The 23,723-nt window shown below is 48.5% G+C and overlaps 1 protein-coding gene across 1 annotated transcript in view; it reads right to left on the bottom strand.

The window, feature by feature from the left end:
* The window catches only part of ABCA4 (ATP binding cassette subfamily A member 4), a gene marked incomplete at both ends in the record, with an annotated part of 141,703 nt that overhangs the window by 113,521 nt on the left and 4,459 nt on the right, over positions 1-23,723 (bottom strand). The window contains 5 exons of the mRNA XM_082859008.1: positions 5,498-5,695; positions 10,220-10,347; positions 16,119-16,258; positions 18,714-18,855; positions 20,275-20,368. Coding sequence (XP_082715134.1) covers positions 5,498-5,695; positions 10,220-10,347; positions 16,119-16,258; positions 18,714-18,855; positions 20,275-20,368 — 702 coding nt within the window. The remainder of the gene's footprint in view (positions 1-5,497; positions 5,696-10,219; positions 10,348-16,118; positions 16,259-18,713; positions 18,856-20,274; positions 20,369-23,723) is intronic.

Raw genomic sequence — 23,723 nt, 5'->3', positions numbered from 1 at the left:
AATGTCCCACGTAAGTGTTTGAGGAGGAGGCTTCTGGGAGTGGAGCAATGGGGGCGGGGCACAGTGGGGCCTTCCACAAAGCAGCTGCATTCTAGTTTTTGTAAGAGTAAAAATGCTTTCTGTTTCAAAGCACTTTTCCAACTCTTCTCTAATGTGAATTTCACCACTGGATCCCATGAGATACATGGAATAGGTTTTGCTATCTCAGTTTTACAGATGGAGCGGCTGAGTTCCTTTTACATGACAGCAAGAAAGGAGCCAGTGCAGATCCAGGACCCAGTCCCTGACCACCAGGAGATCTCTGTGGGCCCCAGTTGGCTGCCCACCCTCTGGTCCTCGCACTACTGGGTCCTGTGCTCAGGGGAGAAGCTGATTACTTCATAAGGAGAGTTAAGGAAGAATCTGTGGCTATATTGAGAGCCTTTAGGAAAGGACATATATTAATGGTAAGTAGGAAAGAAATTTTAACGCAAAAGCTCTTAACTTGGGGTCTGACTTCAGAGGCTCCAAGAGCCCCACCCTCTGTGTGTCTGTGTGAACTTCCATTTCTCTAGGGAAAACGTTTAGAGCTGTTGTCAGGTTCTCAAAGGCAGTTCTAATCCATAAAAAGATTAAGAACTACTGTTCTGGAGAGATAAGAAATGTCAGAGGCCAAAATCCTTCTTTAAACCAGTTTACCTTGGAGAAAACCGGATGCCTCACATGTTGGTGCTCAGTCTACAGCTACTGAGTAAAGGCCAGAACCCCAGGACCCATTATCCTAGAAGCAGTCTTTGTAGGGGCCTGTTTGTGTTCCAAGCGACTTTAGTTTTGACCTCTCAGTCTTATTTTCTTCTTAAATTCATAAAACAGCATCTGATCTGGCATGAAAATAAGCCCTAGCCTATTCATGCCTGGAGTCTAAAAGAAACCGAGGCAGGCCAATGGCAGTCAAGCCCATGGGCCTAATATATATTTAATGTACATTAATGCTCCTCTCTTCTATTTCCTTTTTATTTCTTCCTTATCAAAATCAGTTCACCAGAATTTTGAAATTTAATAGACACATAATTTTGTAGATGTAGGAAGAACAAATACTAATGCTGTAAATTAATACTTGCTGTGGCTTAATAAGTTTCAAAAAACAAAAAAATCCTATCTGCTGACTTGGTTTTGCTTTCGCTCAGCAGCCCTGCTGCACCTCCCTCCACACTGCTGGCACTGGATACCACTCCTTTCTCCTCTTCCCTCCCTAAACCCCCCACACAGAAGTGGGAGAAAGTTGACAGTCCAAAGATTCAGAAATCGGAAGGGACAGAGATCATGAAATTAAGTCATTAATGGGACCTCACGGTAAAACCCTGGAGACACGGGGCCTTTCCAGAGAATTTTGACGCAGCAAGATCACCTGAAAACTGAAACGCATAGTTGAAATTTAACAAACTGCAACGAATGATCCAAGAGAGCAGAAACCATGGCCAGCTCGCACTGGGCAGGGGCACTCCACCCACATTTATTCCCAGTGATTCAGGAATTTAGGGAGCAGAGCCAAGAACAAAGCAGGACGTTGAAAAGAGCATGTAGCAAGCACCCCCAAGACCGGCCTTTCTTCTGCGGAACTCAATGTTCAGCCACCCCCCAGTCACAAAGACACGGGGAGAATGAAGTCAGCAAAGGAAAAACCTTGACTGAGTAGGAGTTGAGGGAAAGGAAAGAAAGCTGAATCATGTCACACTGGAAGCAACTGCAAAGGGGAAAACCATGGGCCAAAATGCCGGGGAGGCCAAATTTCCTCTATCAACATCCATTGAGAAGGGGGAAGGGAGGGAACGCAGATTTCCCAGCAATGTGGCAGGTCTTGGCACCTCCTCAGTTCCCCGCCGAACTTCCACAAATAAACATGCAGAGCCGAAGGGACAGATTCGCTTCTCAGCAAGATTTCAAAGCTGTGCACCAGAGTCGGAGAGAAAACAGGAAGGATCGCAGAGGGAGGAGGGGGAGGAGGGGGAGAAGGGGGAGGGCCACGCACGCCTTGGGCCAAATCAGATGGGAAATGGCCCAACCCCTCACCCGAAACTGACACACCATTTTTTATGAGGTGTGAAACGTTTCAGGTAGTGTTGGCAGCCACCGTACCTTGGACCCAGGTCTGAGCTGTGGGGTTTCAAGCTGGGGGCGTGAAGCCCAAAAAGGTCACAGGTGAAGACAAGCTCTTTCAAACTGTCTCAACCCAGATGAAACCAAGAGGGGCTAAACCTCCGCGGAGAAAATCCAGCCAGCTGGCTGCTGTTTTCGTCCCAGCCCACCTAGGTCACTGGCCATCCCGTGTGTGTGCGTGTGCGTGTGCATGTGCAGGCACGCAGGCGCGAGGACACATATGGGGATGGGTGGGGTGGAGTAAGGCGAGGGTACTGCATTTGGATTATTTGAGGATGACAACACTCACTTCTGATCTCCAAGGGGCTGAGGAAAAACACAGCTGGCCCCAGTTGGTGCTGAGTCCCCAACACCCCTCTCTGAGTCTCTTGGCTCCACGGTCTGGTTTGGAGGTTACACTTCCACCCGCACGCCCAGGTCCTGACACGACAGAGGCAGGAGCCGTGTGGTGGTTTGCTGAGATGGCCCCTCTCTATTTGTTAGTGAGCACCAACTTGGCATTTACTAAAACCTTATTTATACGCTGGTGTACGTGTGCGTGAGAAATAGCCCAGGAGAACGGAAGGCACAGCATTCCCAGCGCTGGACCTAAGCATGGCTGCTCGCCAACCAGCTGCAACAACAGACTCGTCCCAGAGAGGCCCCTGCCCCTGCCTCCCGCCTGGCCCATGCCCCTCTGAGAAGGTCGGGGAGGCTCTGCCCTGAGCCTTTCTGTGTCTGCCTCAGGGCTATTTTACTAAAAACACAATAGGATGAGTACAGGAGGAAAAATCCCATCTTACTGCCTGCAATTCCTTTTAGGTTTCCTTTTTCGTAATTAAAAACAAATGTTTAGCCACTCAGTACATTTGTCAGCTGGAAAAGCACATTTCAAGGGCACCACATAGGGTGTTTGTCCTCTTTGCTGGGGGCCGATGTGTCCTGTCTCGGTTAGGTCTTCCCACACAGAGACAAGCAGGAACAAAAAGATGGTAGGTAGGGGCAACACTATCTCCTGGGTAAGCCTGTCTCCTGCCAGAACTTGCTCCTCTTGGCAGTCTCTGGGGTCGCTCACCGGCTTCATTAAGAGGACGGCAGGCAGGATGCATCTGCATAGCATCCTGGTCTTAGGGGTGATCAAATCAAAGTACTTCGAAGCCTTAGGCGCGTTTGGGTACTACTATTATTATTGGGCTTGGTCTACAGAAATTGAGACTGTAAATCAAACTCCTATGTTGTAGGTCAGTGATTCTCAACCGTGGCTGGACATTAGAATGATCTGGGAAGCTTTTAAAAATGCTAAAGGCAACTAATCAGAATCTATGGGATGAAGGTGGGGGGGGGGCACTTGTAATTTTTAAAAGCTCCCCAGGTGACTCGGTGTGCAACCAGGCCTGGGTACCACTGCTCTAGGGGCCAAATGTCCTAAGCCTCAGTGCTGTGACATGGCCTGTTTGTCTGTCTCAGGGTAACTGGGAATTTAGTGAGGGCATGAAAGCCATGTTTGGGCCCTTGGCCTCAGCACAGTGCCTGGCCCAATTCAGGTTTGAGTGCATGGACACGGGCGAGTACCTAGGGTCCATCTTGGGTTGGTGAGGGTGACCGGCCAAAATTCTCCTCTGGTTTCTGAACTCTAACACTTGCCAGAGCAGTGTGTAAGGACAGCAGGAAAGACAGTCTAGTCTTTCCTATCTGATAAATAAACATCGTGAAGCCAGTAGCCTGAGTTATGGGTTCAGACCCTAATGAAAAGTTTTGCCCAGGTTCCCCTTTCTCCTGCTATTATCCAGGCTGTCCTCACGCCCCAAAGGTACATGTACTATACCAGTGGCCAAAGTGCTGCAAAAACAGATGCATGACGCTGCCCGTTTTCTAGTGACCAGAGGATTGAACTATCCCAGGCACCCAGGGAAGCTCCCACAGCTCTGCAAACGCAGGCACTGGGCTCCCACTGTGCTGGGGGTGTTCAGCAGCTCAGAATAAGGATTTTTATCACCTACTCACTCTCCTGTCTGATTCTGAAAACAAGCTAAGAAGTGTGTCTAAAATCGGGTTCCTCATGGAACTTCGGACAGAGAAGTTTGAACTGCATGGCTTTTTAATCTCCCTGCAGAGACCTTCTCTCGGCCCTTGGCTCTCAGGGCTGGTGGCATCCATAGACCTGACCCCTCTAACCCCATGCTGGAGGCCCCCTGATGAGCTGGGGAAATTATGGAGTAACATTCCAAGGAAAAGTCACACTGAAAGGGATGAGGTGTGAACCCTGCCAGAAACTGTGGGGTCCTGTTTTATTTTGTTTTGTTTTTAAAAGCCTTCACCTTGCTTTTGAAGACAAGGCTAGAGCAAGATTTCTGGGACTTGAGAGAGCAAATGTAAAAAGACAAAACACAAATTCCTCTGCCATGTTCTCAGTGATTGACACTCTCCGAAACATAGTTCCAGAAATTAAAATGTAGGCAAAAGAGAAAACACAATTCATTGCTAGAAAATTCTAATTCTATTTTTGAGTGTTTCTTAAAGCGTGGCCTACGATGACCTCCATCAGAATCACCTAAGGATACAGGGCAGATTCTGGCCCAGCCCAGGTCTCCTGAATCAGTCTCTGGGGGTGGGAATGCGGAACGTGCATTTTTTACCGGCTTCCTTGATGATTTTCCTACACTCTGAAGTACGAGAGCCAATGCTCGATGCCTCCTTTATATAATTCCCTCTCATCTTACCCTTCTAGCAAAAGAGAAGATATGACTGGATCCCAAGAAGTCTGTCTGGGATGCAGTTCTGAACACAGCGTTGAGCTAGATCAGGCTTTCCAAATTTCTGGAAAATTTCTATGACATTTTCTCTTGGGTTTTTTTTTGTTGTTTTTTTAATCCAGAAACAGTAAACTCTGGGGTCAAGAGCAGACCCAGAGAAGGGAATGTGAAGCTCTCATTTACTGAAATTTATTAAATGCTTTGCATATATTTTTAATGTATCTTTTCTACCACTCTATAAAGTATTATATTTGTTTTGTAGATGAGTGATGGGGCCAGGAAAGGTTAACAATTTTTCCACGATCACCTAGCTCCTCCTTTCCACACTGCCAGAGGTGGTGAAGAGGGCTTATCCCACATTTGGGGGGACCCAGACCTGCCACAGCACATATCTAATGGTGATCCTAATGGTGACTCCTAGATGTCTGGGCCACGGCTCTGGAAATACTATCAGTTGATTCCCGGGCCTTTGGAGCCTGTCTTGTCTTGTCTTGAACAAGGAATGTCTGGAACACCAGGTTCGTGCCTTCCCTGACTGTCAATTTGTGAGTCCCCGATGGCCTGCCACCAGGACCTACTGCCTCCAGGAATTACCCCCCAAGGGGCGGGCAGCTGGATACCTCCCTTACCACATGGAAGAGCTTGAAGAAGTCCACGTTGGCGTACAGGGTGTCCTCCATCCACTGTAGGGTGCCCTGGGAGAGGGAGCACAACGCATCACGCACTGTCTGCGCCGCACGGCGCTGGGGGAAGATTAGGAAGCGCTCCAGGAGGGCCTCACTGCAGGCGATGTCCTTCAGCACTAGGTCTGGGACTCCATGAGCAAACTGCAGAAAGGAAAGGCAACACTGGAAACCTCCCTGTAGTAGAGGGAGACTGGCCCGCGCCAAGATGTCCATGTCCTAACCCACAGAACCTGTGAATACGTTATGTGGCACGGCAAGGGGGATTAAGCTTGCAGATGAAATTGAAGTTGCTAATCAGCTGACTTTAAAATAAGGAGATTATTTTGGATTATCTGGGTGAGCCTAATGTAATAACAAGGGTCCTTTAAATGTGGAAGAGGGAAGCAGAAGAAACAATGTCTGCCTTGAAGATGAAGGGAGGCCACCAGCCGAGGAAAGTAGACAGTCTCTAGAAGCTAGAAAAGGCAAGAAAATGAATTTTCCTCTACTTCCCTCAGTAAGGAGCATAGCACTGCTGGCTCCTTGACTTTTAGATTCTGACCTCTAGAACCATAAAATAATAAATTGGTATTGTTTTAAGCCACTGAGTTTGTGGTAACTTGTTATAGCAGCCATAGAAAACGAGTATGTTCCCAGGCCTCATTCTAGCAGAGAGACTTTCCAGTTTAAGCCATCCCTTCTTAGCCCATGATGCTAAGGTACCATCAGGACCTACTTCCTGAAGCGGAGGTGGGGGACTGAGTAGAACACATTTGGAGTGACGGTGAATGACCACCCCTGCCTTCCTGTCTCACCAGATTTAACAAATAAAAATACTGCATGCCCAGTTAAATTTGAATTTCAGATAAACAGTGAACAATTTTTGGTACAAGTATGTCCCAAACAGAGTCCAGATGAGACATCCTCATGCTGAAAAACTGTTTGTTGCTTATCTAAAATCCAAATTTAACCAGGCCCCTGTATTTTCTCTGACGATGCTAACCCCTAGAGCTCCCACATCCGAAAGCTGCTGTGGAGCACAGTCCCCGTAACGGCCTCCAGAGGCCACGGAGGCCTCAACTCTGGCCAGGACCCTTGTCCACCCAGCATAGTAACTGGCCTCCTGGAGTCCTGGACTCCCAGTAGTGGACAAAACCCTAAATACCATAAATAGAACAGCTTCATGAACTTCCCTGGCCTCCACAGTCCCATGCCTTCTACACAACCCTCTGGGCTGGAGAATGGAGCAGGTGGGTCTCTGTTACCCCCTGTATGGAAACTGTCCAGGCCACACAAATGAAGCCCAGGTCACAGCTGGTGCCGAGTGGGTGCGGACTCCGTGAATCTCAGGGGCCTGTAACTGGGTGCATATTCCAACAGAGCCTTCCTGTTTTGTCCATACCTTACTTCTCATCTCCAGGCAAAACCTCACCCCAACTCTATTCCCAGAGTCTAAAACATTTTGAGGTGGAGGGAATTATTGAGCTCATTGGAGTCCAAACCGCTAATATTCCAGAGGAGGGAAGTGATGGAAAAGGGGTTAGGTGACTTGAGAAGGTTACACAACAGGCGAGGGAGAAAGCTGGGACACCATGAAAATGTAACTCATTCATTCAATGCTCATTCACTGCGTTCCCATTCTGCAGGGACTAGGAGAGTTACTGGGGATACAGCGAGAATAAGATGAATATTCTGCCCTCCCCAAAACTAGCTAGGCTAGTTTCCAGGCTAGCTGGAAATGCAGGCATTTAAACAGCAGGAGGTGCAAGGCTGAACGTCGTGAAACCAGAGCACAGAAGAGGGCATGTTGAGAATTGCTAGTAAAAGTAGCTGGTATTTATTGTTTATTATGTGCCATGCACTATTCTAATTGCTTCACGGATATTAATTCTTTTAACCTCCACAGCCACCGTATATGGTAGGTACTTTTATTATCTCCATTTTAGCAATGAGGAAACAGATTGCTTATTAACTTGCAGTGAACCTTGTGACCTTGCTGAGATTTGAACACACAGCTTGTGCTTAACCATTACCCATTAGCTCTTTGTCAATTAGGGAGGGGGGGGCAGGACAAAGAAGGGAGGGTTTATGAACTGTTTCACTGAGGAGGCAACACTTGAGCTGGGCCTGGAAGAATGTTCAGGAGGTTCCAGGGCTGGGGGTGAGAAGTGTGATGAGGGATGGACCAGAGAACCGTATTACTTTAATTGCCTAATCACTCCCTCGGATGGGATGGGGAGAGAACGAGTGATGCTATTCCCTTTGGAGCTGTGCTCAGACACTAGGCAGAGGGATATCCAGTCCTAATGGTAAAGAACGAAATTCCATGTACAATGAGGATGATCGGTTAAAGAGCTTCAAGCCCCATGTCGCTGTTTAAATTTAAAATAATTAAAATTAAATAACATTTAAAAATTCAGTTCCTCAGCTGCACTAGCCCCATCCCAAGTGCCCACGAGCCACATGTGGCTAGTGGCTACCCTATAGACAGCACAGAGAGAGCACTACTGTCATGGAGGAAAATTCCCATGGACAGTTCTGTCAAGGAGACCGAGACAGAGATCAGGAGGAAGGCACACAAGGCAGTCGGGCTAAGAAGCAGGGTGGGCACGGAGGCAAGGAGGGAGCTGGGTCCACATGACTGGCCTCCGGAGTGCAGGAGCTGGGCTCCTTCCTAAGCTCTGAGTTCTGCTGATCAGGGAAGCATCAGCTAATCAGAAACTGCAACACTAAATAAAGGCACACCCCAGTGGCCCAGGCCCTGTCTTCTCCCCACATGAAAGGCCTCAGCCCTAATGCCAGCAGCACAGCAACTAGAAACCCAAATGTCACGTAGGTGAGGAACTGGAAAGAAATTTCCCCTAAATTCCTGCCCTTATCTCCATCTCCCTTTTATTACCAACTGGAAGTCATCACAGGCATTTCTAGGACTTGAGTTTTATGAGCTGAAGAGAGAGCAAAGGGGAAAGTGAGCAAGTGATGCTACCCACCCCCCGCCCCTGGATTGGGATGGGAGGAGAGCCACGCAGGGCCGGGCAGCCAGGCCTGACCCCAAGGGCCGCCCCAGGAGCGCACTGTGGCCAAACCTGGGCACTGGGGGTGCCGGGTTCCAAGGGCCCTGACACTCTGCCTCAGGGCTGAACCTCAGCTCCCCTTGTCTAGTTTCAGTGAAAACCTCAGGGTCTGAGAAGCCAGAAAAGCAGGTATGGGCCTCTCTATTGTTGTGCTGGGAACCAGCTTGAAAACCCCCTTCAAAGGAGCCAACCTCAGCCAGGCAGGTGGGTCCCCTCCCTTCTCTGGGCTCAGACGGCACCCTGTGCAGACCTCTGCCTCAGGACTGACACAGGCCCTGAAATTCTCTATTTACGTCTCCGTCTCCCCTGGAGTCTAGAGGAGGTGCGGTCCTGGCCAGGAGAGCCAGGCGGGGCGTCTGTGCTAAGGCCCCTGCTTATCATGCGTTCTCACCGTGTTCATCACACTAGGAATCCACACCCCCAGGATGCTGGGCCATGAGCCCATGAGGCCCCAAACTAGAGCAGTGGTTCTCATCCCTGAGCCATCAGAACCACCTGGAGAGCTTGTTAAAGCAGAGACCGCTGGTCAGTCTGTGATGGGGCCTGAGAATTCACTCCCAGTCCTTGCTGAGGCTATTGGTCTTGGACCCTGAGAACCACTGAACGAGCACAGGACTAGGAACGAGAAGACCTGATTCCGCACCAGCTCGGACAATTCTAGCTCTACAGCTGTGCACAAGTCAGTCAATCTCCAGGCACGTCAGTTTCCCCATCTGTTTGACCCATCTCGGGATTAATGTGAGTAGCGCAGGCGCTAACAGATGTGAAAGTCATATGTTAGTGGGAAAAACACTCTGAATAAATACAGGAGATTATGAAAACAGACAAAATAGATTTGGGAGGGACAGAGGGAGTTCGCCTGGCACTGGGAAGAAACGGTCCAGGAAATCAGAGGTCTGCTCTACTTGCGGCCATTATCGGGCTCTGTGACCTCAAAGGCCACCTCAGCACACTCAGACCCTGGCTTTGCCTTTTTCTTGGCTGGAACTCTCCTCTCACAGGCATTTGCATGGTGCCTTCTCTTCAGTTAGATCTGCTCAAATAGCACCCCCTCAGGAAGGTCTTCCCCGCCGCCCATTGAATTTAAAACTGCCCCCAGTCCCTCCCTAACTCCGACCCTGCTAGACCTTCCTCACAGCCCCTTTCACAATCTGGAAACGCACGCAAGTGCCCTTGGCTTACTTGATTAGTGCCTGTCGCCCCCACTGGAATATGAGCTCCCAGAGTCAGGGGTTTCGTCGTACTGTTCCCACTGTATTCTGGTACCTAAAATCTCTCTAGGTGTTTGGTGAATACATGAGTAAACCTCAGTTTCCTCAACTATAAAAGGAGTTTGAGCCACATGGTCTCTAAGGTTCCTTCCAGTCATAAAACTCTGAGATGTTTTAAGGGCGGCCAGGATTTGTGCCACTCCAGAATCCTGCGATGGGAATGCTCATCACCACAGGTGACCCCCAGGTATTCTCCTGAGTGTGCGGCACGAATCTGAATGATTCTGAATGTGAAGGCCAGAAGGAAAAAAGAAACTCAAGGTCTCCTTTGCCTTTCTCAGGCTCAGGCTCAGTGCCCACCCTTCCCCTCCAGGGACCACTGACCAATGACATCCACCTACCTGCTCTGGACGGACTTGGGAGTTGACCAGAAGGTAGACAACTGAGTCAGACAGGCCAATGCTCTTTATGAGAAACAGTGACAGTGTTTCCTCATCTTTTAGGACATCCCGTATTCGTATTCCTCTTCCTGCGTACGAATGAAAAAAAGAACAGGGTGTCGGAGGGGAGATGGGTCAAAAAAAGGAAAACATCTAGAATCGATTTCTAACTTGACTATCAGAGGAGGGCCCTGTTTTGGGCTCCCTGGGAGCGCCTAAGAGTCAGGGCCCCTGCCAGTGGCAGTCACAGCATTTACTGCTGGAGCAGACGAGCCAAATTGAGTGAGAAGGCACACAGGGTGGAAAAAATTAGGTCGGGGTGGTGGTCATCGGATGCTTTGTGGAGCTGGTCTTGGACAATGGGGTGGGGTGAGGAGCAGTTTTGTCCCCCTGGAAATATGTGGCAATGTCTGGAGACATGTTTGGTTGTTACAACTGGGAAAGTATTGATACTAGTGGGTAGGGGCCAGGGATGCCACCAAACGTCCCACAAGGCACAGGACAACCCCGTTTCTCTGATAAAACAAAGAACTATCTGGTTCAAAAGGTCAATAGCGCTAAGGCTGAGAAAGCCTAGTCTAGAATAGGAGGAGAATTAGTGCCATTGTCATGGGGTAGAGAACCCTTCTTGGTGTTTCTGTCAGCTCAGCTGTGGCTCTAAGCTCAGGGCATGGACATGTACTAAGAGAGATCAGGCTGTCTGGGGCAAGAAAATCTTCAAGTGGGGAAAGGGGGATTGGCCTGTTGCCTGGGCTTGCAGTTTCATGCCCTGATCAGCCCAGGCACATTCTTTCAGCTCCACTCAAAACCTACTGGAAGCAGAATTTTCTTTATAAGGAGGCATAAAGGACTTCTAACAGTTGAGGTGACCTTGGGGCAAGTGACTGAACCTCTCTGTCTGCACTTTCCACATCTACCTCTTAGGATCGTTGTGGGGTGACTTGGGATAAGGACTGTAAAGTGCTTATTAGCTCCCAGCTCAAAAAAATGCTTGACCTGATTGCATTAATATTATTCTTACCCCTCCCAGGGGAGGCACACCCACCTTCTCTGCTTGCTTCCAGGGCCAACACTCACTCTGAAGCTGGCCCACTGCTACAGTTCATGAGGCACGAGCCAGAGAAGAGGGGGACGGGCCCAGATATTTATGAAATCATTTCAACATTAAGGGAAAGCATTTGGGTTGCATGAAAACAGTTATCTCTACATCACAACTTCTCCGGGAGCCTGGTTGACTGCTTATGTCTTAGTTCTTCTTTAACTAACTTTAATCATCAAATGCCCCTGTTCCTTCCAGGCTCTAACACCACAGTGCTCTTCCTCCCCAAATTCTCCCCAGGCCGCCAAGAGGCCTAGCTCCCCAAGTGCTTGACAGTCACCCTTTATGTTCAGGTTGTGACTTTCTTTGTACATGCCTTGTCCAGATTGATGTCGCTGCTAATTTCCTCTTGAAAGGGGATGGGCCAGCCACAGGCCTGCCCGTGCAGCTGGGGCAGGGGAACCAGCCCCGAGGTTCCACCACACAGCAGCCTCTCTCACCACGATGGATGTCCCTTAAGAGTTGTACTGCCAGGTAGCTCAGTATCACTACCTTTTGCTTAGGAAAAGCCCAAAGCCTTTAGGGGAACCTGACTATAATATATAATAGTCCCTTTTATCTTCAGTGGATATATTCTGAGCCCCCACCACAGTGGTTACAGATAGTACCAGACCCTATATATACTATGTTTTTTCTTACACATACGTACCTATGATGAAGTTTAATTTATAAATTAGGCACAGTAAAAGAATATCCAAATTGCCAGCATCACTGGTCTTGCACTTTGGGGCCGTTATTAAATAAAATAAGAGTTATTCTTACACAGCACTGTGATACTGCAATAGTCGATCTGATAAGCTAAGCTAGACAGCTAGTAAGTGACTAACAAGTGGGATACCTGGGCAAAGGAATGGTTTCCATCCCGGGTAGGTTAGCCCGAGATTTCATCATGCTACTCAGAACGGCACACAATTTAAAACTTATGAGTTGTTCACTTCTGGAATTTTCCATTTAATATTTTTGGACTGTGGTTGACCACAGATAACTGAAACCATGGATTGGGGGCATTCCCCCAAGAGAGGGGGATGGTTCTGAGAGGGGCTGGTTTATTCTCTTCTTGCCTTCTTTCCTTTTCAATAACATATGTCTGTCATCTTCCAAACCCAGCTTCCTTTTTTTTTCCCTTGGGGCACCAGCTTGGTTGTTCATCTTCGAATCATTTCTTTGTATACAGCATTATACTATATCCTCTGGCCTCCAGCAATGCAACCCCGCACACACACACACACACACACACACACACACACACACACACACACACACACACACACAGAGGCTCTTGAGAGTAGGGAGCTAAGGATCCTGCTTTTATTATACTCCCCATCATACCTAGCAATGCTGGGCACAGAGATGTAAGCCCTCCAAGTCACCTCTATCTGACACCCAGCATTAGAGCCTGACATGGAATCAGGTCCTTGGTAAATGTCTGCGGAATGACAGGTGACACCCAATAAATATCTGTTGTCTTGACCTGAGAGTCAGGGCCCTATCTGACTGTGTAACTCTTCGTTATTCTTTAACTCCCTCATCTGACCTTACATACAAATACCTTGCTGGGGAGAAGGGACAAAACAAGGGAAACTGGGAGTGATTTCGCCCTGGTCCAGCTTCCCAGCCAGGTGCCTGGCCTGCTGTGGCCCTAGGGAGAAGGGGCAGGAGCGTGCTGCTTCAGCACACCTGAGGAGGGCCGGGGCCACCCTGTTCGGAGAGCGTGGGGCCGAAAGTGTAAGCAGAGGCCGATACCAGACAGCAGCTACACCAGACTCCCGAGGGAGAAATGTGAACTGGGGGCCTGAGGAAAGAAAATTAAATGTAGTTTAAAATGTGGTTCTTCTTGTTCTCTTCCCTGGGAAGATTAGAGGCTGGGGGAGGGGGCCGCTGAGGCCCTTGGAGGTCAGGGGAGCTGAGGCTGGGGTGGGGGAAGCCAGGAGAAGGTGTGCGTGAGGCTAAGGGGAAGACGGCGTTTAAAGATGATTGAGAGACTGCAAAGCTTGCTTGGGGGTGAGTGGGGAGGGGGCTTCACGGCTGGTCTTTTACCATTAATCCTCCTCTGCGGAGAATGCAGTACTACAGGTTTGCTAGGAAAGGAAACTGCCCTGGGTCGCCATTGGCTCACCTTCCCAGGTGACCGGGAACTGACAGGCAAAAGCACACCCCGGGTGCAGCCGCCCACCTCGCTTTCAAAGGCTTAACCCTCCACGGCAGCTTTGGGCTGAGGAGCCAACGCTCAGAGCCGGCAAGGCCCCCAGGGGACCCTGGGGCAGACTCTGAAACCGTCTTCAGTTCTGACGGTGGACTTCAGTCCCCGGCCTGGAATTCCTTCAGAGACTCTGTCTCTTTCTTGGGGATGGTCCCCTTTCCCCTCTCATGGCCACCAAGGTCAGGGGTTCTGCAGAGTCTGTGTTCTCGGCCCCCACAGTCCTTTGGAGAGCCTTGGCTGGCCTTCCCTGACTCAGTTTTCCCAGAGCCCCGAAGCTGCCCTCTTGAAGGGAACGTTCGCTGACAGCCCGAAGGCCGGCAGAAGGAGCACCTGCGCCGATTCAAAACTAGTCCTGCGTCGGGCTGGGAAGGAGTGATTTTGGTTCTCATATACAGGCTTGAAAGACCACAGAGACATTGTGGTTTGCAATGACTTCCTTTATATTTCCTCCCAGCCGGACTCCATCTGACAATCAGAAAACAAAATGAAATATCTGCTGGATGAGTGGGGTAGACAGTCATTCCAGGGGTCGGATAAGCCCGTGTTCTCATCCGCTTGTTTAACCTTGGGGAAAAAAATGCTTCCTTGTTTGTGCTTTCCCATTATTTCCCTCACTATTAAAATGCTGACTGTGCTCATACCCCGCAAGGCCCCTTAAGCTTGAGTTAAGTAAAATCTTAGTAAACTTCTGAGCAACAAAGAAGATAGTTTGTAATCTGGTTTTACTACATAAAGTATATGCATTACTACCTTTGAAAGAATTAGAATGTAATGAAGCAATCTTAACGGTCATCTGATCATATCTGTGTCCTTTATCACTCCAATGGGGAGAGAAGGGAGAAGGTGGCCCAGCGGGAGGAGGATCAGGTTCTCCTTGGAGAACTTTCCCCTCCTGACTCCCCTGTGCTCTTTGAAGCCCCCCTGCTTCCCTCCACCAGCCCCCCCCATGGTGTGGTCACTGTCCACTTGGTCCTTCCACTTCTGCCCAGGGAGCCCTCAGGGGAGGGCACTGGTCTGACCACCTCTCTGTCCCTGGGGACTGGCACCCTGCCTGGCTCGGTGGGCACTCACCAAACATCTGCTGACTGCGCTGCATGCGTGAGGAGCCCTAGGGAGTTGGTTTGTACCATTCTCCCCGAGCAGAAGCTTTTCTATCCAGCCCCCTCCCCCGTCCCCTTGGATGTCCCCTTACTCATCCTTGTCATCCTCCAAGATCATCCTGACAGTCACTTCCCCGTCTCCATCCTAGGAGCAGACATGTCCCAGCAGCAACAAACCACCTCCTTCGCAGCCTCTGAGCCCCACCCCTGAAAAATTTTTTCCACTCCCAGGACTGCAGTGACCCCGGAGGTCCTGGCAGCCCTGTTCTCTTCCAGCTGCTCATGTGCCCCTGCAAGGGGATGTGGTCCAGCTGGTGCCCAGGCCACTGCCATGGCCAGTCTCTCCGGCCACCTACAGAGGAGCCTATGGCGGATGTGACAACCACGCAACATTCACTTGTGCTCTAAAAAGAGATGTCAGAGTGGTTACTGGGTTTGGGTTTTGCTTGTTTCTAGTTCTTCCCCTGGGGAGGAGGGGCATGGGAGAGGGAGCTCCCCCACCCTTCCTCCTCACGCTTCTGGCCTCCAAGTGGCTCTCCTACCCACACCACCTCAGGGTCCAGCCAGCGTGGCCTCTCATTTCCTTGCCCTCCCCATCACCTAAGCTTCACCTCCGCTCCACTTCAACAACCATGGCCACACCTGGGGGCTTGTTTTTATCTGTCCTGCATGCCTTTGAAATCCTGAATTCGCATATTTCACATTCTGACCACATCTGTCAATCTTTCCATCCTGCTATTTTCTCAGTCCTTAAACAGGGTCATGGAGCCCTCCAAGACCTCTATTCTCTTGCCCCTCCATTTTCCCCTGGGCAACTGCAGTACTTCTGGCTTCTCCTCCATCCGTATGCAGCCTGAACCCGATCCATGTAGTCCAATCACCACCCTCCTGGACTTTTTGTGGCACCTCCCCACCAGCCCCCAGCCCTCCATCCCCCCACTCTGCGCCTGCTCTGCCTCAGGGCCTGGGATGCTGAATATTGCCAGAAGAAACAGAATAACTGTACATATTTATGTCACGATAAGCACGTGCTCTGACCTCCCTGGCTCCGAACTGCTACTTGGCATTGCTTCCACACGGTCCTGGGTAGCTCACTCTCTAGGACTCTGTGAAAGTATTCCACACCTTTACCATGCTCCACAAACTCCTCCCCCTACTTCCAGCCCTTCACCTGGCCTCAGACTTCCCAGAGCACCATCACTCTCTGCATTCTCCTATCTCTGGACTTACCTGAGATGAGACCTTTCCTGCCCTCCTTCCCAATTTCCCACCTTCAAGGCTGGCAGGAAGAGGAGTTCTCGCCAAGGTAAGCCTCATGCTGCCTCTAGGTCCCATACCCTCCTGCACCCTCTGGTATCTTTTCCAACCAAATCTCCAAACTCTTTCCTGTATCTTCAATCTCTCTGATGGAGAAGGCAAGTGAGAGGCGAGTGATAGTAGGAACACTGAAGCCCACCTCACCTGCAATCCTCTCGGGGTGCACCCGGAGGGTGTTCATGAGTTGCGACAAGGTGCAGAGCTCTGTCCAAACCTGGCCGAGGTGCTGGCTCTCTGGTGCACCCATGAGGAGTTCTTGAAAATCTTGATAAACCCTTGCCAAGCTGTAAGAAAGAGCCTCATCAATAAAGACATTTTCATCAACATCATTTTCATCAACATCATTATCATCATCATAACACCTTGTGTAATTTTTTAACATACCACCTGCTTGACCTATCTATTACATTATGTATTCTCTCAATATTGCCAAGGCAAAGGAGAAAGATATTTTTACTTCCTTATACATATAAGATAACACGGGCAGTGAGAAATTTGTTGTCAAAAGTCTTCCAACTTTGCCAGGGCTGGGTCACCTCTCAACCTCATTCTCTATGTGTTTCCTGTCCCAAGAACCCTTAAAAGGGATGATATTAAGAGATATTACTGGAGGCTCTTCCCAGCCAGTACCCACTTCTCTGAGACCTGCCCTTCCAGCCACTCACATGAGCAGGTTCTAACAGCCATGCTTAACCCGCTAAGTCCTCTCTGCATGCATGTACACACACATCCCCACCAAGGCTGATGGACAAGAAGAATAAAGCTGGGCTAAGCAGATCTGTTCCCAGGAATTTGAATGGTACTCAGGGATGCTCTTCTGATTGCCCAAGCTGAGGGGCCGTGAACTGGGCAACTAGCGCCAGCCCAGGCATTGAGAAGCAGGGGATACTGGTCCATGGAGAGAGGCAAATGGAGTAGAAGCCCAGAGAGAGGCAGAGAGGCTGGACCTTGTAGGCCCAGACGGGAGGGGAGACCTCCTGACGGCTCTCCAGTTCTTCTCCCACTCCCTGAGGACTGCCTTGCTGCTCCTGGCTTTTCAAGAAGGTCTAGTGTCCAAACCATATCTTTCCCTCTGAGGCTTAAACTTGTTTAAATGTGTTTCTGTGCCTTGCAAGCAAATGAATATTTCACTCATAATGTGTGTGTGAAACATGAAACCCAGATTTCCTTGTTCAAATGCTGAGTACAGCTGGAGTCTGAAACCCCTTCCCTTCCCCAGCCCCCACCTCTCAATCTGTAGACACTGTCAGTGCCAGTCCCACCAAAGCTCCATACAGCCTCCACTGAAATGCCTTCAAGTCTCCCCTGATCCCATCATGTGACCCACGGGGTCTCTAGGCAGGTGTTTCTTCTCAGGCACCTCAAGGAAGCTCAAGCTGAAAGTACAGACTGTAAATTAAAGCTTCCAGGTGGTGTTTGCAGCCATGGGAGCCCGGCTAAGATGCCATCTGCTGACTTTCCCAGGAAGATGGGTGTTCTGTGTTCCCTCCTCTATCTTCCTATCATCCAGGGGTTAGCAAGCATATTATAGGCTTGTGGACCATGTAGTCTCTGTCACAACTACTCACCTCTGCCTTTGTAGGGCAAAAGCAGTCGCAGTTTGTTCCCAGTGGGGAAGGCTACCTCTGAGTATTAAGCTGAATTACCAAACGTTCTTTTTTTTTTTAGTCAAAATGCAGTTTTGTCCTGGAGGAATTATATCCAGATCTCCTCTAAGGAAAGAACTGGAGTAACCAAATATCTCAGTTTCCATCTGATTTGTTGTTTATACAGGTAGGAGAAGCCTACTCCCCAACAAGCCTTTGTTGGTGAAACGTCACAAGTTGCAGCTCGAGGTCAGCCCAGTGGCTGAAGGACAATCCTGTCCTCATCCCTGAGCCTCTGTCTATAGAACATGTTACATCAAGTCCCCCTACCTCCTGCTCTGAGAGGGAATTCCAAAAATAGACGCTTTTCGTATGGAATTTGACCTGAATTCGATCCCAGACCAGAGGTCATTAACCTGGAGTCCACAAGTCCCCTGAAATCATATGCACAGTGTAATGTTTTTTGTGTGTGTGTGTGTCCATCTTTCTTGGGAGAGGGGCCATCAGTTTTCATCAGATTCTCGGAATGGTCGTCAGCCCCACAGGTTAAGAACTTCTGCTCTCAGGCAGTATACTGAGATTTTGCCAACCAAGGGAACTGATGGCATTTATGACAGAGGATTTGGAAATTGTCTTTGTCTTCCAAGAAGCAAACTTCACCTTGTAAACTTGATTTCGTTCACCCTCAATAGGTTCCCTGACATTTTTCTTAGCCTTTAGATGTCCAAGAAGGCTTTTAAAGGAACAGGGATCTCTCAGAATCGATCCAGCATGGAGAGTGATGTAAGGATACAGAAGGGGAACTGAGTTTTTTTCATCCAGTGACTCCATCCAGGAAGGTGAATGACCTGGAGGCAGTGGACACATCTCAGCAGGGGGCTGAAATTAGACAAGTCACATCTTGGGGATATATGAACCAAGAAATTGTGTTATGTGGCCTTAGTTTGAAGCATTTTCCTCAAGTGCCCTGACAGCTGATAGAATGCTCCAGAGAGGAAACATGCCCTGCTCCTTTGAGTTTAAGGTTTCAGCAAACCACAAAAACACTCATTCAGCGTCACATGCTCTGTGTGCTCACACATGAACTCCAGGGCAAGATGAGAATAAAGGGTGCACAGCTTCCTCCTGGTATGGTGGGAATCTCAACACTTACATGGAGTTGTTATAGTTTGACACAATTCCAGGAGATTCTCCCGGGGTGGGACTTTGAAAACAAGGATTGTTCACATTGCAGAAAATTCCCTGGAGCCATGGCAACATTCCTGCTGAGGGCATCGCCTTGTTGGGAAAATGGCCTTTAAGACAGGAAATGAAGACAAGGAGTTAGTCATTGACACTAAGTAGGATGCAGGTCCTAGGATCTAGAGCCTCTGCAGGAAGGACCCCTGCCCTTCTGGTGCTTTCCTTCATTCACCAACACTTAAGAAGCAGGGGCGGGACTTCCCTGGTGGTGCATTGGTTAAGGATCCGCCTGCCAATGCAGGGGACACGGGTTCAATCCCTGGTCTGGGACGATCCCACATGCCGCAGGGCAACTAAGCCCGTGCGCTGCAACTACTGAGCCTGAGCTCCAGAGCCCAGGAGCCACAACTACTGAAGGCCGTGCGCCTAGAGCCCGTGCTCCACAACTAGAGAAGCCACCACAATGAAAAGCCTGCACACTGCAACGAAGACCCAACGCAGCTAAAAATAAAATAAATAAATAAATTTGTTAAAAAATAAAAAACGAAGCAGGAACATCTAATATATGCCAGGCCCTGTGCAGAGTGCTGGAGACAGGGTCTCTTCTCTCAAACTCCCAGTGTAGTGGAGAGATGGACAAATGTCCTCATAGAGGCATGGATGGAAGTGTGAAGGGGGAACAGAGGAGAAGCACATCGTTTTGGTGGGGGGATGGGGAGAGGCAGAGAGATGTTAGCGCAAGAAGCCTCTGCGAGTTGCTGATGCTTGAGGAGGAGAAGAGGTCCATCTATTCCTTCCACAACTATGTATTGAGCATCTACCCCCAAGCATGCAAAAGGGGGCCCAGGCGCAGGTTACGGGCTCCTTGTGGGGTGAGGTAAAGAGGCAAGAGTTTGATGCGCAGGAGGCTGAGTCAGAACTTGGGGCCTGAAACTTAAAAACAAGAGGTTGAGGAGCAAGAATAGGGGACTGAGCAGCTGTGTGTAACTCCTGAGGCCCTCACCTCAGCTGTCTAGAGCCAGAAGATGTCATCCTGGCCAGAAACCAGATGAAGACTTTCTCTGAGGTCCATAGTACAAAAGAGGTACGTACAGGCTCATCTTCGATCCCAGAACACCTCTGGGGTCCAAGAAATACTATATTATTAATATACTATTTTTTGTCCCTTCTCATTTTTCTTTAGCAACATGTCTAACATATCTCTGAACTCTCTCCAAAATATTTCAAAGAACTCATCTATAATCTGCTCCCTTTGAAGTTAGGAAGAGTTTAGGTATAGGAAAAAAACAACCAAATAAAAAATAATTACACAATTCTTCAGTAACCACATGTAAGTATTTGCATAGAATGTGTAGGATTTAAAAGTTAGTTTGCATAGCACCAATGAATCTCTGTTTTCTGCATCGTAGGCATAAAATGATGATAAGCAGATCAGATCCTGGCACCCCCAGCCCCCAAAACCTTTCTAAACAAATGGATAGGCCCTCCAGGCCTGCCAAGGCTCCCCCTGCCCTCACCCCCATTATGCTTACATTCATGTTGGCTGTAGAGTGGGTTGACATTCCTTAACCAGATCAGGACCAGAAATAAAGATAAAGGCCACACAAGTTCCACCACAAAGCGAATCTGGGAAAACAAAACAAAAAGAGAGAAAGACCAGTGATGCTAAGAGATTACAGGAAACATGCCCAAAGCAGACATATTTCATTTCAGTGCCTGTCTATGCAACAGGACTTTGGTTGTGGTATATTTACCTAAAGGACTTCCTTTTTTTAAAATCCCATCTCCCATACTGCCTCTACTTTGATATATTAGACTAACGAGACTTGGTGTCCCTCTGGGTTCCATTCTGCCTCTATTTTAGAAAACTGCATTAGCACAGTACTTTCGTCAAAGGTCATCAAGATATGCCCTTGGACGTTGCTGTGCACATGAATGCAAATTCTGATTCTGTAAGACCCCATCAGATCTCACATGTCTAACAAGCTCACAGGTAATGCTGATGCTGCAGGTAGTAAAGGTATCCTTGTAACCTCTCCTTCTGCAGATGAGGAAACAGAGGCCCAGGAAGGGCAGGTGACCTGTGCACTGTCTCATCAGCAGTGACAGCATTGGAACCAAAATCCAGCCTCCTGTCTCCCGGCTCAGTGCTCTTCCACATTCCCCCCACTCCCACACACACATCGGCCCTGTCTTCTTCTAGCGCTGCTAGACTTTGCATATGAGGTCACTGAATGAATGAATGAATGAATGAAGGTGCAAATGCCTCTGTGAACTACTGTGATCCATAGCAAAGTCAAACCCAGAAATCCGGGTATACCAATGTTTTCCTTCAACAATTTCTTGTTGCTTAAACTTATGCCGCCGCAGGATTTTATAATACTGGAAGAGGTTGCTGATACCGACATACAATTGAAAGTAGGTATTTAAATTTAGGTTCAATTTAGAGTTTAAGGACCCTTGACTCCAAAGGAAGGAGAACAAGTTGGTTGCTTCAGCCCACACCCTGCGGCATTGCACATGAGGGTATGGGTGGAGGTGTGGGATTATTAGGGGAAGGGTGGGTGGGTATGTATTGGGGAATGTAATAGTTCTTCTACCCAACCCCCATTCCAGAGACCTTAGGAAGGAAACTCATAAGATTTAAAGGAGAATTAAGGCAGATGGCTAAGAATAGAAATGTAAGTATATATAGATCTGCTAGGGGCTATTCTCATGGTTTTAAATTTAACCCTTTGTTGTTCCTTCCAAAGAAATGTACTTAAACTCTCAGCAAAGTAGTGGACACCATAGCAGGTGCTCAATAAACCTTTGTTCCTTTTCTGTTGGTGAGGTCTGCTGGCAACTGAATTATTACAAATCATAACAGAAGTCGAAGAGGGTAAAAAAATAATACATTGAAGAAAAAGCAGAAGATGTTCAGGGTAGGTGGTGATTATGCAGTTGTAACTTTTTACAAAATGTTTTATCCAAAATATGTCTAGGGAGGATGTTTTAGAGGAAAAACTCACACAAACATTATGGGAAGAAGAAAGAATAGAAGATTTTTCCTTAAGGTACATATTCTCCCCGAAAATGGCAAAACACCAGTATTGGACAAGTCCCATCCCGTGTGAAGAGGACTGACCCCAAGCATACTTGATAGCCATAGAAATGTTGGCAGTCCCCCCAGGTCACGCAAATCAAGGGAGGAAGAGTAAAGACTGTCCCCGGTGACCCTATCTCACTGTTAACAGCTTCATCCATCTTTGCCGGGTACTAGCCAGCACAGCTGTTCCCACAGCAGCACACTTCCCCTGTTTTATCACTCATCGTACTTCAGAGTCATTACTCCTTCATGAAGGTGGACCCCTCACTAGCTGTAAGCTTCCTGAGGACAGGGACCACATCTATTCTTGTCACTACACCCAACACAGGGCCAAGCTTATAATAAGTGCCCAGTAAATATCGGTGGAATGAGTGAGTCTCTGTCAAGACTGGTCTAGGAGGCTTCTCTGGAAAGCTGGAGGTGACTAGAGGCTTAGGTAAACAACCGTTTGCAGACTTAACAAACTGTTTTCCCCAGGGACATGTATGCTGGCTTCAGGCCTTCCATCCCAGGTCGCCCTGTCAGTGGGCAAGGTTGGGGAACAAGTTCCACAAGATAGCAATGTGAGTGATAGATGCAAGCAATGAAACCAAAACTTATTCGTGGTGTCCTCACCAAGGAAATGAGACAAGCAGTCCAGATTCCACACATTTGACTCTTCCTTAAGACAACTGCTTGCAAAACTGGCTTCCTATCTAGTAAGTCAGCCACCTTCCATGAAGCAGTGTCTATCTGGGAATTGTCTGGTGTATAAGACATTGATGTTGATTTGAGAATGGGAAGAGCTAGGTTAGGAGTCACTTTAGGGCTTGGTTAATCCCCAAGTCTCAGTTTTCTCATCTGTGAAATGGGACTATTTTGTCCTACAGCTTATACTGAGGGTTAAGAGTGTGTCAATACCAGGGGTTCTTAGCCAACTTCACTCCCTATTAGCTGTACAACCTTGGGTAACCCATTCTACCTCTCCATGCCTCAGGGTGTCTTCTGTAAAATGGGGGTGATATCAGGACCTACCTCTCAGAGCAGCTGTGAGGATGAAATGAGTTCACTGTGTAAAACACCTAAAGCAGAGTCTGGCATGTGGTAACATTCTATCAACGTGAGCCATTTATTATTGACTCTCACAAGGCTCACAAGGACATTGTAGGTGACAGCACATTATAAAGTCTGAAGAGCAAGGAGTTATAATTAAAATTATCTGCAACTCCTAGGTCTGCCCTCCACTCACATTTATGTTTCCTCCTTTTCTCCCTTTCTGGAGTCAGCACTGCTCAGTTGTCAGTTTGGAAACATGGGGCTTCCTGAGAAAACTAACCACACACTGTCCCCTACTCCATATGTTAGAGGACCTTGGACCATGGGAGGGTCAGCCAGCCTGTCTTACCTGTCCCATGGATAAAATTCCTAAACTTAAGCTAGTGCACCTCATCTCTCTTTGCCGTGTAAGTCACACACTCTCTCATCTACTCACCCACTCACTCACTCACTCTTGTAATTTTGAAGTATCTGGTCTTTGGAAGTCCACCCATCAGGAGGAGGCCAGATGAGAATTTTCTTTTCCTCCTTCATCCTTTGCCTAGTGCTAGGACTAGTACAGATTTGCAGGTGTTCCTCTTCACCATATCTCTGAATTAGGGCTGCTGTTTTCTGCCTATAGTCCCTGCCTCTCCAACGATCACCTTCGTTGACCTAGGTCTGCGGTTCTCACGCAGCTGCAGGCAGGAATCCTGTGGAGAGTTTGGGCCATGCTCCACATCAATTACACCAGGATGCCTGGCCGTGGGACATCAGCTCGGTGTCTTTTGTTTGTTTTTTAACACTTCTCAGGTAGTTCCAATGTGCAGCGGGGGCTGAGAACCACTGGCACAGGTAGTGGTTGGTAATCTTTGAAAA

Source organism: Leucopleurus acutus (genome assembly GCF_964270905.1).
Source record: "Leucopleurus acutus genome assembly, chromosome: 2".
Lineage (NCBI taxonomy): Eukaryota > Metazoa > Chordata > Mammalia > Artiodactyla > Delphinidae > Leucopleurus > Leucopleurus acutus.
The sequence above is the reverse complement of the archived record's forward strand: the minus strand, read 5'-3'. Positions and strand labels throughout refer to the sequence as shown.